This window comes from Hordeum vulgare, chromosome 7H, assembly GCF_904849725.1.
Source record: "Hordeum vulgare subsp. vulgare chromosome 7H, MorexV3_pseudomolecules_assembly, whole genome shotgun sequence".
Taxonomy (NCBI): Eukaryota; Viridiplantae; Streptophyta; class Magnoliopsida; order Poales; family Poaceae; genus Hordeum; species Hordeum vulgare.
In genome coordinates this window covers 109324930-109337683 of record NC_058524.1, presented here as the reverse complement: position 1 = coordinate 109337683, position 12754 = coordinate 109324930, and the positions used below count along the sequence as shown (strand labels likewise).

Sequence of the window (12754 nt, the reverse complement as noted above, 5' to 3'; positions counted from 1 at the left end):
GTTCTTCACGATTATACTTGAGAAATCCTCCAGAGGCAGGTGCTGCCGGACAATTTTGTGAAGATGTTGGACGACCATCGGCCACAGAACATAAAGCTGAGGCAGGCCGGTAACGGGCTTGGCAAGCTGTGGGACGTGGAGGTGGTGTTCGACACCGATGGAAGCATGTACCTAGATTGTGGCTGGAAGCAGTTCGTCCGTGCCTACGACCTGCGGCATGGGTACTTCCTTGTCTTCAGGTACGACGACAACGCCACGTTCGCCGTGAAGGTGTTCCACACGACTATGTGTCGGAGGCGCTACCAGGACGACGACGATGACAGTATGCTCTGTCTCTTCTTCCTCTCCATTAGGCTATGTCTCACACCCATTTTTAAAAAAACTTTTTTGCATTTGGCAAGACAATGGGAGAAGGAGCAGCGAGTACTGACAATGTTGTAAAGGGTAGTAATTGGTCTCTTGTGTTGCTTTTCAGAGATGAAGTTCTTCACGATTATACTTGAGAAATCCTCCAGCAGGCAGGTGCTGTCGGACAATTTTGTGAAGATGTTGGAAGGTTCAGCCACAGAACATGAAGCTGAGGCAGGCCGGCAACGGGCTTCGCAAGCTGTGGGACGTGGAGGTGGCGTTCGACACCGATGGAAGCATGTACCTAGATCGTGGCTGGAAGCAGTTCGTCCGTGCCTACAACCTGCGGCACGGGTACTTCCTTGTCTTCAGGTACGACGACAACGCCACGTTCGCCATGAAGGTGTTCGACACGACTATGTGTCGGAGGCGCTACCAGGACGACAACGATGCCAGTACGCTCTGTCTCTTCTTCCTATCCATTAGGCTATGTCTCACACCCATTTTTTATAAAAAAAAATTGCGTTTGGCAAGGCAATGGGAGCAGGAGCAGCGAGTACTGCGACAGGTGCTATGTCTATGGCAGCAGCAACTCTGGCTATAGCAAAAGTAGCAGCGACTCTGGCTACAGCAAAAGTAGCGGCGACGATGGGCTCGCGATGGTGATCCCACAGCTGGGCGACAGGGCCATGTCAATTCTGGTAGAGGAGTACATCTCACAGCCTGGCCTGGGGCTTCGCCGCTCTAAGCGCATCAGGATGATGAAGGAGAAGGTGAAGAAGCAGGAGTGAAGATATTAAGAACCTGATGGAGCTTTAATCTTTATAGTGTAAACCTTTTAAGTACGATAGTGTTGAACTGCTACCCACTTTTAAGTATGATGGTGGTGTGCCTGATGAAATTTTGTGCAAACTCATGGATGCTCATTGATGAAAGATAAAATTATTTATTTTTGTGCTTGCTCATGGATGCTCCTTGGTTGGTGTATATAACAACCTAAATTAACCCCTAAACCAGCTCCTTTCAAAAAAAAACTCAGCTTCAGCCAGGTGCTGACGCGTGATGCCTTTTGGTCCCGGTTGGTGTCACCAACCAGGACTAAAGGCCCCCCTGCCTGGCTTGGCCGCAGCGACCACGTGGAGGCCCATCTGTCCCAGTTGGTGTAAGAACCAAGACTAAAGGCCGAGGGCATTAGTAATGAACTTTTAGTCTCGGTTCCAAAACTGGGACAGAAGGCCCTTACGAACCGGGACAAAAGACCCTTTTTCTACTAGTGGATACACTATTCAAGGAACATGACTTGGATCTTAGGACATGGTTATGATTTCGGGTAAATCGATCTGATTGACAAAACTTATGTGTTGTGATCGTAGGGAAAATTTGGCATGTAATAAGATTTAATGAGTTTGTTTGTTAATATACATCCACAATTCATGTAAATTTAGTCTTTGTCAAAATATGTAGAAACATGAATGAAATGTTTCAACAGTAATCTTGTTATTTGATATTGAGCATTGATCTGGATTTTTGTTGAGTAAAAACTGATAAAAGAAGCTAGTATACTATGAGAACTTTAAATATACGATGAATCTTGGAATTCAAAATCACATATTTATAGTTCTAACCTAAATTTTAACTTAAGTAGAGTTTACGTCTTTAGGTATAAAATTCCAAACTAAATACTGATGTAATTAGTTTATTTGGAACTAGAGTAATCAAAATATTTTAAATATTTATGAATCTGGAAAATATTATAGTATTTGTTTTTGCGAGGATTCATATAGAAATTAGGAACAAACGAAACAGGAAATGAAAAAGGGGAAAGTTAAAATAACAACATTCATGTCAGTTTAGACAGGCGCATTGAAGCCCCGACTACTTATCTTTTTTGTTCTCGATTAGTACATGACCACACCATATGAAACATGCTGCCAGCGCCATTAGCTGTGCGGCGAGTGCAGCCGCGTCGAATGCCACCTCCTGCTTGTGACAGATCATATTACAGCCTCCCTAAACCATGCATGTTGCGATGGCGTCTCTTGGTCCAGCGCCTCGATTTGTATGCTATATATGTGCCACATCTTGCCAGCCATGTGCTTCGTCTAACCGTTGATTTTATTATGTTTTTGATAGCCCCAGTACCGTTCGCTCTTCCTTTCTCTCGCTTCCGCAACCGTGCCCAGAGTAATAAGCTTATGACTCGTGGAGCAACAAGAAGCCCAAGCAAGAAGCTTATGACTCCAGGGAGCAACATAGTATTGACCAAAGTCTCTGAACTGATAGATGCGGACAGCAGAACGATGGATGAGGAGCTTATAACGGATCTTTTCTGGTCAGTCGATGCACAACGCATTCTAAATATCCCACTCGCGGTGGGGATGATGGACGACTTTGTATCTTGGCATCCCGACAGGCGCGGCATGTTCTCTGTTCGATCGACATATCATCAAGAAAGGGATACCCAACATGGGCGAAAGTTGAGGAGGACCAACACAAACCATTCCTCAGGTAATAACCCTATTTGGAGAACCATTTAACCCTATTTGGAGAACCATTTGGAAGCTTCGGCTACCCGCTAAGATAAAAATTCACCTGTGGAAATCCCTACTGGGTGCTATACCATGCTACGGAGTTCTGGCGAATCGACACATCAATACCGGTTCCCAATGCCCGCTGTGTACAATGGATTGTGAAAGTATAAAGCACGTGTTTTTCAATGCCCTAGAGTGCAGGAAATCTGGAGGGTTTTGGGGCTATCGAGCTTGGTCAATCAAGTCTGCGCTCTGGAGCAAGACGGGAGTGATGCTTTATCTAAACTAATCCTATCAAAGAGCACAATCAAGTCGAACATATCGGATGTCGGCCATGCTGAGCTGATCGCAACGACAGTCTGGTATGTCTGGTGGGAGAGAAGGAGCTTCACTCATGGCGAGCAAATCATTGAACCCCCCAGATCGGCGCATGCAATATCATCACTTGCATAGAACTTTGTCAGGGCAAGGAATACGCATCGAGGTGTTGTTCGGCATGGGTGGCAGCGGCCGTCTGAAGGTCTCTACAAGCTTAATGTCGATGCTGGTTTTTCTGAAGACTCGGGGACGGTTACCACAGGAGCGGTGATGCGCTCTGATAGAGGAGTGTTCATCGCCGGTTCATGCAGTGCCATTTCATTTGCTGAAGATGCCAGTTCAGCGGAAGCAAGAGCTCTTAGAGATGGACTTATCCTGGCTAGCGAGGTGGGTGTGCAAAATATCATTGTTGAGTCTGATTGCCAGGACGTGATTGACACCATGTTGCTCGACGACAATTCACTTGGACCAGCAGCTGCAGTTTATGAAGAGTGCTCCTTTCTTGCAAAGAACTTTAGTTTGATTCAGTTTGTCTTCTGCCCAAGGGAAGCAAACATGGTAGCACATACCCTAGCTAGATTTGCTGAACCCACTAGAACTATAAAGTGGATGGAGGAGCCTCCTGGCTTCCTTATAGATACGCTAGCAAATGATGTAACTATTTTCTCACATGAAATATAAAGGCCGCTCAGGCCTTCCCCGCTCAAAAAAACGTGCCAGAGTGCATCAGGTACAATCCTCCTCCTCACCAAATTAATTCGCAGATAACGCTAAAAATCAAGTGCTTTATCATTCACCTCCTCGCCTCTAGACACAAACCGTCATGAGCGATTCACCATTAAAGGCTATCCTTAATGGCATTGTCGGCAACCCGATCAAGCATGGACGTGGATTTCGGTAATGGGACCCCATCTCTCCGCTTCTTTTCATCATTGCCATATGCCCGCTCCAAAGAAATTAATCTTCACGTGGCTACGAAAGGGGATCCTCTAGAAAGTCCGGAGAAGGGGTGCCATGATGCAGACCTCCATTTATGCAGATGAGGCGGCCATCTTCATGGCTCCCATAAAAATATGACAACCTTGCTAATATTTTGAGAGGTTTGGGTGAGGTCATAAGACTTTGCACCAACTTTTATAAGAGTTCGATGGTCCCATTTGTTGCAATAATCTTGACTAGGACAATATAACTCATAGTGTGTTGGCAACTAGGGCTTCTTTCCCCTTGAGGTAATGCCCCCCCCCCTCTCTGTTTGGAAACTTAAGTTGGTGAATCTTCAATTTCTTGTGCACAACGTTGCTTCCAAGTTGACAGCGTTCGAGGGCAAAAACATAACAACCATTGGACGCACGATCCTTGTCAAGTTTGTACTAACTTACGAAGTGGTCTACTACATCACGCCGTTGATCATCCCACCAAGTATCCTCTTAAATTTCAACCATTTCGAGAGAGATTTCCTATGGTCCGGCTCGGACAAGATGAATCGGGCAAAATGCAAAGTCAACTGGGGAATTTTTTGTGTGCCACTTAAGTATGGGTGGCTTGGGGTCCTCAACACGAACAAATTTGCGCGTGCTTTGCGGTTGCGCTGGCGTTGGTATGAATGGAAGGAGCCTACCAAGTAGTGGGTGGGGATGGGGAACCCGTGCGATGAGGAGGATCTCAAGTTTTTCTATGAGTCTGCCACTATCACCGTGGCCAACGGTGCGAAGACACCTTTTTGGGAATCACCTCGACTACTTGGGTGCATGCCGAAAGACATTGCGCCAATCGTTTTTGAAGCCTCCTCGCGAGAGAAGCGGCAAGTGCATGAGGCCATCAACCACAACACGTGGATCCTCAAGATCAAGCCCCCCACCATTGTTTTCATTGAGTTCATCAAACATTTTATCACTCACTGGATGCTCTTGGATGAGGTACATCTTGGTGCGATCATCGAGGACGACATTGTGTGGAAACACACTTCTAGTGGACACTTCTTGGCAGCCTTCGCCTATAAAGCGCAATTCCCAAGGATGATGCTCTAATCCATGGACCAAATGGTTTGGAAGGTTTGGGGTCCCCCAAAGGTCAAATTCTTTCTTTGGTTGGCACTTCAAGATATAATCTGGACCACAGATAGATTAGCCAAGAGACGATGGCTGAATTGTAGTCTTTTTTCCACATTGCAAGAGGATGCAAGAATGTAAGTCACACCTATTATGCAAGTGTCCCTACACTCCAAGGCTTTGGGCCTTGGTCATTGAGAAACTACACAATGCCCGCGCGTTGTGGCGGAAACCTTGTTAAAAAAATGTATGAATAAGTGGTAGAAGACTAAAATTAATGAAAAAATATAAAACTTTCTTACATGACTTAATTCCTTAGTAAAAAATAATGCATGAGGTGGTATGTTTTGCATGAAAAGATTAATGAAAAAAATAACTTATGACTTCATGCATGACTTGATGAAGTGGCATTGCTGCATGGAGAGGAAAATTAGCTAGCGGGTTGTAACTATTTAAGAATAGATGATTTCACATCTTCGAAATGGACACTTCTTCATGGAATTTGTTGGACTTTGTCGACCCTTGGTGGGAAAGCATATGTGACGTCGACAAGCCAAATCGACATGCCTAAGCCTCCCTCACCATGCTTGTGTCGTGAGCAATTTGGAACGAGCGAAATGCAAGAGCTATAGGGTTAAAAGCCGTCCACCGACTATGTTGCTTAACATCATCTCGATTGAAGCCAACCTTTGGGTCACCGCCGGAGCAAATTTTGTTTTATCTTCGTTTCAAGAGAAGGAAGAAGTTAGAGCAACTCCATCAGGGCGACCCATTTCGTCCGTTGTTGTCTGTTTGGGTCTGCACGAACAAATGTGATGGCCCAACACGCGGGCCCATTGCCAAAACGCCGATCCATTTCCAGCTCAAATTTGGAAATAAAATGTGTCAGTGCGGACGCGTGCGCCCTCTTGGTGTCCGCCCCATCCACACCCGCCGATCATTCAACTACCCGCGGTCAACTTAACTAATGACGGTCACCCTTCACGGGCCCATCCGTCAGCGACCGCGGTCGGCCTTTTTAATCCGAGTGTCCGGTAAGGTTCGGCCTCATCTAGTTCCAGATCCCCGTCCCCATCTCGCCGCCTCTCTGCTCCCTTGTCGGTGACCAAATCCTAGCCACCAGCCATGACCGGCTCCGTCCAAAACAAGGACAAGCCCCCCGTCGTCTATCCCCGCGTGTTGCGTTCGGAGGAGGTCGCCTACCTCCAGCATAGGAGGGTGCTGCGCCTGACGGCGGATCGCGTCCGTGCTGCGCTACCGCTGCCACCGCCGCCACCAGCAATGTCCGCGCCGGCATAGCCCGACCTCACCGGCCCCAACGCCGACGACGAGGACGCCTAGGTAACGCGCAGTTTAGCTTTTCTTTAATGTTCAATTATGTAATGCATCGCGTGGACTCTCGCCGACCTTCGTAGCCGGTTAATTATAATGTTTAATTTATGTTTGTTTTTATTTTCGAAAATGTCTATAATTTTTGTACGCACGGTCAAAATTGGTAGGGCCAGCGTTGGGCTCATGCGTCGACCCAAACGCGAAAGCTGGTGTTGATGTCCATCGAATCGACTCAAACGGACAAAAAACGAAGAAAACGTCGTCCGTTTATGTCGACCGGTTGAAGTTGCTCTTACAAATACGTGCTAAAAATAAAAATGCAAGTTTATCCTCGTTTGAACAGAAAAACAATTTCCATTGTTTAACTTCTTGCCGTCGTCCCAAATTGAACTGCCATGCTCACAAGGACATGCAGCAGATTGATCACCGCGTAGGAGGATCAAGACATCGCTTTCTTTTTCTGATTTACCGTCAGTAACACGAAAATAACAGCGTGCCGTCATTGTTAATTGCCGCCTGTTCACCCTACCTAGTCAGCCAATGTCACCACGTATGCTCTAGTAAAACGGAACATATACTACACTAATCACGTTGAACAACTCAAGCTGCATCTATCCAACGTATCCTCTGCGTGTAAAATCGAGAGCACTATTTAATTAAGCTGTCAATTGTTCACCGTCGAACCTAAGGTATATACTGATAAATCGCGAGAGCCTATATAAACCACACGGGACTTGATTACTCCCACCCATCGCATCAGCACAAGTCTCTCCATCGAGAGAGAGTACAACTCAAAGCAAAGCTGAAGCTACACACGTACCTAGTATAAAGTACATATGGCTCCTCGCGCCCTCTCTTGGATTAGTGTCTCTCTGCTCGTCTTCTTGGCGTCGTGGTCATGCGTTGCAGCCAGGGGCGCACGGGCACCGAAAGCCGCCGACCCGACCTATGGGTTCACGTCGGTGCGGCTCGACGAGAGCAACTTTGTGCTGCAGCGCCCGTTCGACGAGGCGAGCGACGCACGCTATAGCTTCGACGGCACCGTGCGGAAGCTGTGGGTGCTCTCCTCCGACAAGCCCCATGCCCGCCAGAGCCATACCAGCCCAAGAACTGAGATCAGGATGGCAGTAAGTAATTAGTAGTAGTAATTAATTTGGGTGTGATTAAGATTTAGTGATCGTATTGATCTTCTTGTACGTGCAGGGCTACGACTACAGCTCCGGCGTGTGGCAGTTCGAGGGCTACGGTTACGTCCCCTCTGGCACTACGGGGGTGTCTATCATGCAGGTATTCGGCGCCGGCGAGACAGCCACGACGCTCATGCTGCACGTTTATGATGGCGCGCTACGGTACTACGATCGGCAGATCGTGGAGGACGCCATCTATGACAGATGGTTCCGGCTGAACGTGGTCCACGACGTCGAGGCATCGACGCTTACTGTGTACATCGACGGCGAGCAGAAGCTGCATGTAAACGGCCGTGGAGGCGATTCTCACTACTTTAAGTTCGGTGTGTACGCGCAGAACCACGACTCCAGCTGCATGGAGTCTCGCTGGAAGGACGTCAGGATCTTCCAAAAACACTAGAATTATTTGTACATATATGTATGTTGATGGAGTTACTTTGTTTGTATTGTTTATTTATAAAGTTTGATAATACACTATTCATTAAATATGATTTTTACATATATTAGCACAACTGTCCGTACGTTGCAACGGAAGAAAATACCAATTCCTATGAACCATGGTTGGCCAAGACGAGGAACTATGTCACGGAATGATAACTAGTACTTCCTCCGTTCCTAAATATAAGAGGGTGCTTGAATACGTTTTAGTCCCATGACTAAAAGTAATGAGACTAAAACTTGCTAGCCTCATCCATGCTTGGATCCAAGTACTAAAGAGACTAAAATCAAGTTAATGAGCATTTATTATCCTCCAAACCCTCCAATCCAGAACTTGCATGACGAGTTAAATGAGGAGAGAGAGGACTAATGCACATTTTAGTAGGGGTACCCCTGACTAAAAGATTTTAGCCTCAAGACTAGTTTTAGTGTCTCTTTAGTCAGGGGTGCTTGGAACTTTAGCCTCTTAAAGAGACTAGTTTTAGTCAGACTAGTTTTAGTCCCTTGGATCCAAGCACCCTCTAAGTCTTTTAAAGGATTTCATTAAATGACTATATACGAATTAAAATGAGTTAATGTACACTCTAAAGTATGTCTATATACATCCGTATGTAGTTTTCTAGTGAAACATCTAAAAAGATTTATATTTAGGAACGGAGGGAGTAGAAAACAGGCCTATCGTTTGGCCCTCGCCAGCCCATTAGTCCCGGTTCTTCAAGAACCCGGACCAATGGGGAGTATTGGACCCGGTTCGTGAGCCCAGGGGGCCGGCCGGGGCCTCGCGGGCATTGGTCCCGGTTCGTGTGGAACCATTTGTCCCGGTTCGAGCCACGAACCGGGGCCAATGGTCCTCGCTGCTGGCCCACAACCATTGGTCCCGCTTTGTGGCATGAACCGGGACAGAAGGGGCGGCTTTAGTCCCGGTTCATGCCACGAATAGGGACAAATAACTTTCCTATATATACCCACCGCCACGGCAGAGCACTCCACAGTGCTCTGTTTTTTCAATCCGGCGAGGAGAGGGCATTTGGGTGCTCTAGTTCACCTCCTATGCACATGAGGTGTTCGATGAAATGCTCGAGCCACACTAGTTAAGCTTTCTCCTCTCGAAGCTCGACCTAGGAGCTCCATTTTTTCGAGATTTGTCTAGATTTAGGGGTCCGTCACGCCCCGTCCGCGTTTTCACCGCCGTTGATTGCCCGCGCCGATCTCGTCGCCGGCACCATCGTGGTGCGCCTCTTGTTCTTATCTTCTTTATGATACTTGTCTGATTTTCTTACTTTAGATAGATATTTGTCTGATTTTCTTAATTTTGACACACATAATTATATGTAATGCACGCAGATGAACCGCTAATGGATGTATGGTGACAGACAAACCTCTGAGTACATTAAGGGCGTGCATATTTTTCTCGAAGTGGCTGAGGCAAACAAGCAGAATGGTTTTATGTGTTGTCCATGCAGTAAATGTGGGAATACGAAGTCTTACTCTGACCGGAAAATCCTTCACACCCACATGCTTTACAAGGGTTTCATGCCACACTATAATGTTTGGATGAGGCACGAAGAAATAGGGGTTATGATGGAAGACGGCGAAGAAGAAGACGATGACAACTATGTGCCCCCTGAATACGATGATGCTGCAACGGGGGGAGCTGCTGAAGATCAAGAGGAACCAGATGATGTGCCCGATGATGCTGCAACGGGGGAAGCTGCTGAAGATCAAGAGAAACCAGACGATGTGCCCGATGATGATGTCTGCCGGGTCATTGTCGATGCAAGGACGCAATGCGAAAGTCAAAAGGAGAAGTTGAAGTTCGATCGCATGTTAGAGGATCACAAAAAAAAAAGTTGTACCCCAATTGTGAAGATGGCAACACAAAGCTGGGTACCGTAATGGAATTGCTGCAGTGGAAGGCAGAGAATGCTGTGCCTGACAAAGGATTTGAGAAGCTACTGAAAATATTGAAGAAGAAGCTTCCAAAGGGTAATGAATTTCCCGACAGTACGTACACAGAAAGAAGGTCGTATGCCCTCTAGGATTGGAGGTGCAGAAGATACATGCATGCCCTAATGACTGCATCCTCTACCGCGGTGCGTACGAGGATTTGAACGCATGCCCGGTATGCGGTGCATTGCGGTATAAGATCAGACGAGATGACCCTGGTGATGTTGACGGCGTGCCCCGCAGGAAGAGAGTTCCTGCGAAGGTGATGTGGTATGCTCCTATAATACCACGGTTGAAACGACTGTTCAGAAACAAAGAGCATGCCAAGTTGATGCGATGGCACAGTGAGGACCGTAAGAAAGACGGGAAGCTGAGAGCACCCGCTGACGGGAAGCGCGGATGGCATTAATCCTTTCGGGGAGCAGAGCAGCAATCACAGCACCTGGCCCATGACTCTATGTATGTATAACCTTCCTCCTTGGATGTGTATGAAGCGGAAGGTCATTATGATGCCAGTTCTCAACCAAGGCCCTAAGCAACCTGGCAACAACATTGATGTGTACCTAAGACCATTAGTTGAAGAACCTTTACAGCTGTGGAATGGAAACGGTGTACGTGCGTGGGATGAGCACAAACAGGAGGAATTTAACCTGCACGCGTTGCTGTTTGTAACCATCAACTATTGGCCCGCTCTCAGTAACCTTTCAGGACAGACAAACAAGGGATACCACGCATGCACGCACTGTTTAGCTGACACCGAAAGTATATACCTGGGAAGCTGCAGGAAGAATGTGTACCTGGGCCATCGTCGATTTCTTTCGACCAACCATCAATGTCAAAAGAAAGGCAAGCATTTCAAAGGCGAGGCAGATCACCGGAAGAAGCCCGCCATGCGTACCGGTGACCACGTACTTGCTATGGTCAATGATTTACACGTAATCTTTGGAAAGGGTCCCGGCGGACTAGCTGTTCCGAGTGACGCTGGGGGACACGCACCCATGTGGAAGAAGAAATCTATATTTTGGGACCAACCCTACTGGAAATACCTAGAGGTCCGCTCTTCGATAGACGTGATGCACGTGACGAAGAACCTTTGTGTCAACCTACTAGGCTTCTTGGGCGTGTATGGGAAGACAAAAGATACAACTGAGGCACGGGAGGACCTGCAACGTTTGCACGAAAAAGACGGCATGCCTCCAAAGCAGTATGAAGGTCCTGCCAGCTACGCTCTTACCAAAGAAGAGAAGGAAATCTTCTTTGAATGCCTGCTTAGTATGAAGGTCCCGACTGGCTTCTCGTCGAATATAAAGGGAATAATAAATATGGCAGAGAAAAAGTTTCAGAACCTAAAGTCTCTTGACTGCCACGTGATTATGACGCAACTGCTTCCGTTTGCATTGAGGGGGCTTCTACCGGAAAACGTCCGATTAGCCATTGTGAAGCTATGTGCATTCCTCAATGCAATTTCTCAGAAGGTGATCGATCTAGAAATCATACCAAGGCTAAGGAGTGATGTGGTGCAATGTCTTGTCAGTTTCGAGCTGGTGTTCCCACCATCGTTCTTCAATATCATGACGCACGTCTTAGTTCATCTAGTTGACGAGATTGTCATTCTGGACCCGTATTTCTACACAATATGTACCCCTTTGAGAGGTTCATGGGAGTCCTAAAGAAATATGTCCGTAACCGCGCTAGGCCAGAAGGAAGCATCTCCATGGGCCATCAAACAGAGGATGTCATTGGGTTTTGTGTTGACTTCATTCCTGACCTTAAGAAGATAGGAAGATAGGCAGTAAGTAACTAGTAGTAGTAATTTGGGTGTGATTAAGATTTAGTGATCGTATTGATCTTCTTGTACGTGCAGGGCTACGACTACAGCTCCGGCGTGTGGCAGTTCGAGGGCTACGGTTACGTCCCCTCCGGCACTACGGGGGTGTCTATCATGCAGGTATTCGGCGCCGGCGAGACAACAACCACGCTCATGCTGCACGTTTATGATGGCGCGCTGCGGTACTATGATCGACAGATTGTAGAGGACGCCATCTATGACAGATGGTTCCGGCTGAACGTGGTCCACGATGTCGAGGCTTCTACGCTCACTGTGTACATCAACGGCGAGCAGAAGCTGCATGTACATGGTCGTGGAGGCGATTCTCACTATTTTAAGTTCGGTGTGTATGCGCAGAACCACGACTCCAACTGCATGGAGTCTCGCTGGAAGGACATCGGGATCTTCCAAAAACACTAAATTATTTGTGCATATATGTATGTTGATGGAGTTACTTTGTTTGTATTGTTTATTAATGAAGTTTAATAGTACATTATTTATTAAATATCATGTCTATATTTTGATTATCTATAGCCGAACCCCTTATATTGTTCTCAAACGTCTAAAACGCTCGACCCAACCGGACTCCCCACTTCCTTCCTAAACGTTCGGACAGACCGACACCCCTCATATCTAACTCTGATGTAGGGAGGACATGAGGAATTACGGAAGCGTCCGACCGGTCTGCCACGTAAGAGGCGACCCCGGACAACCTTTTCTCTTTCTTTATTCAGCATTTTATTTCTCTCTCTTCTTCTTCACTAATCACGTGCAAGT

At 46.9% G+C, this 12754-nt stretch overlaps 2 protein-coding genes across 2 annotated transcripts; both read left to right on the top strand.

The window, feature by feature from the left end:
• The first annotated feature begins 7413 nt into the window (after window positions 1-7413).
• On the top strand, window positions 7414-8164 carry LOC123408421 (citrate-binding protein-like). Its single transcript, XM_045101533.1, has 2 exons — window positions 7414-7704; window positions 7781-8164. The coding sequence occupies exons 1-2, from the start codon at window positions 7414-7416 to the stop codon at window positions 8162-8164; spliced, it is 675 nt and encodes a 224-aa protein (XP_044957468.1).
• A 1393-nt stretch (window positions 8165-9557) lies between these two features.
• LOC123408420 (citrate-binding protein-like) lies at window positions 9558-12397 on the top strand. The gene is made up of 2 exons (XM_045101532.1): window positions 9558-9563; window positions 12014-12397. The coding sequence occupies exons 1-2, from the start codon at window positions 9558-9560 to the stop codon at window positions 12395-12397; spliced, it is 390 nt and encodes a 129-aa protein (XP_044957467.1).
• Window positions 12398-12754: the final 357 nt, after the last annotated feature.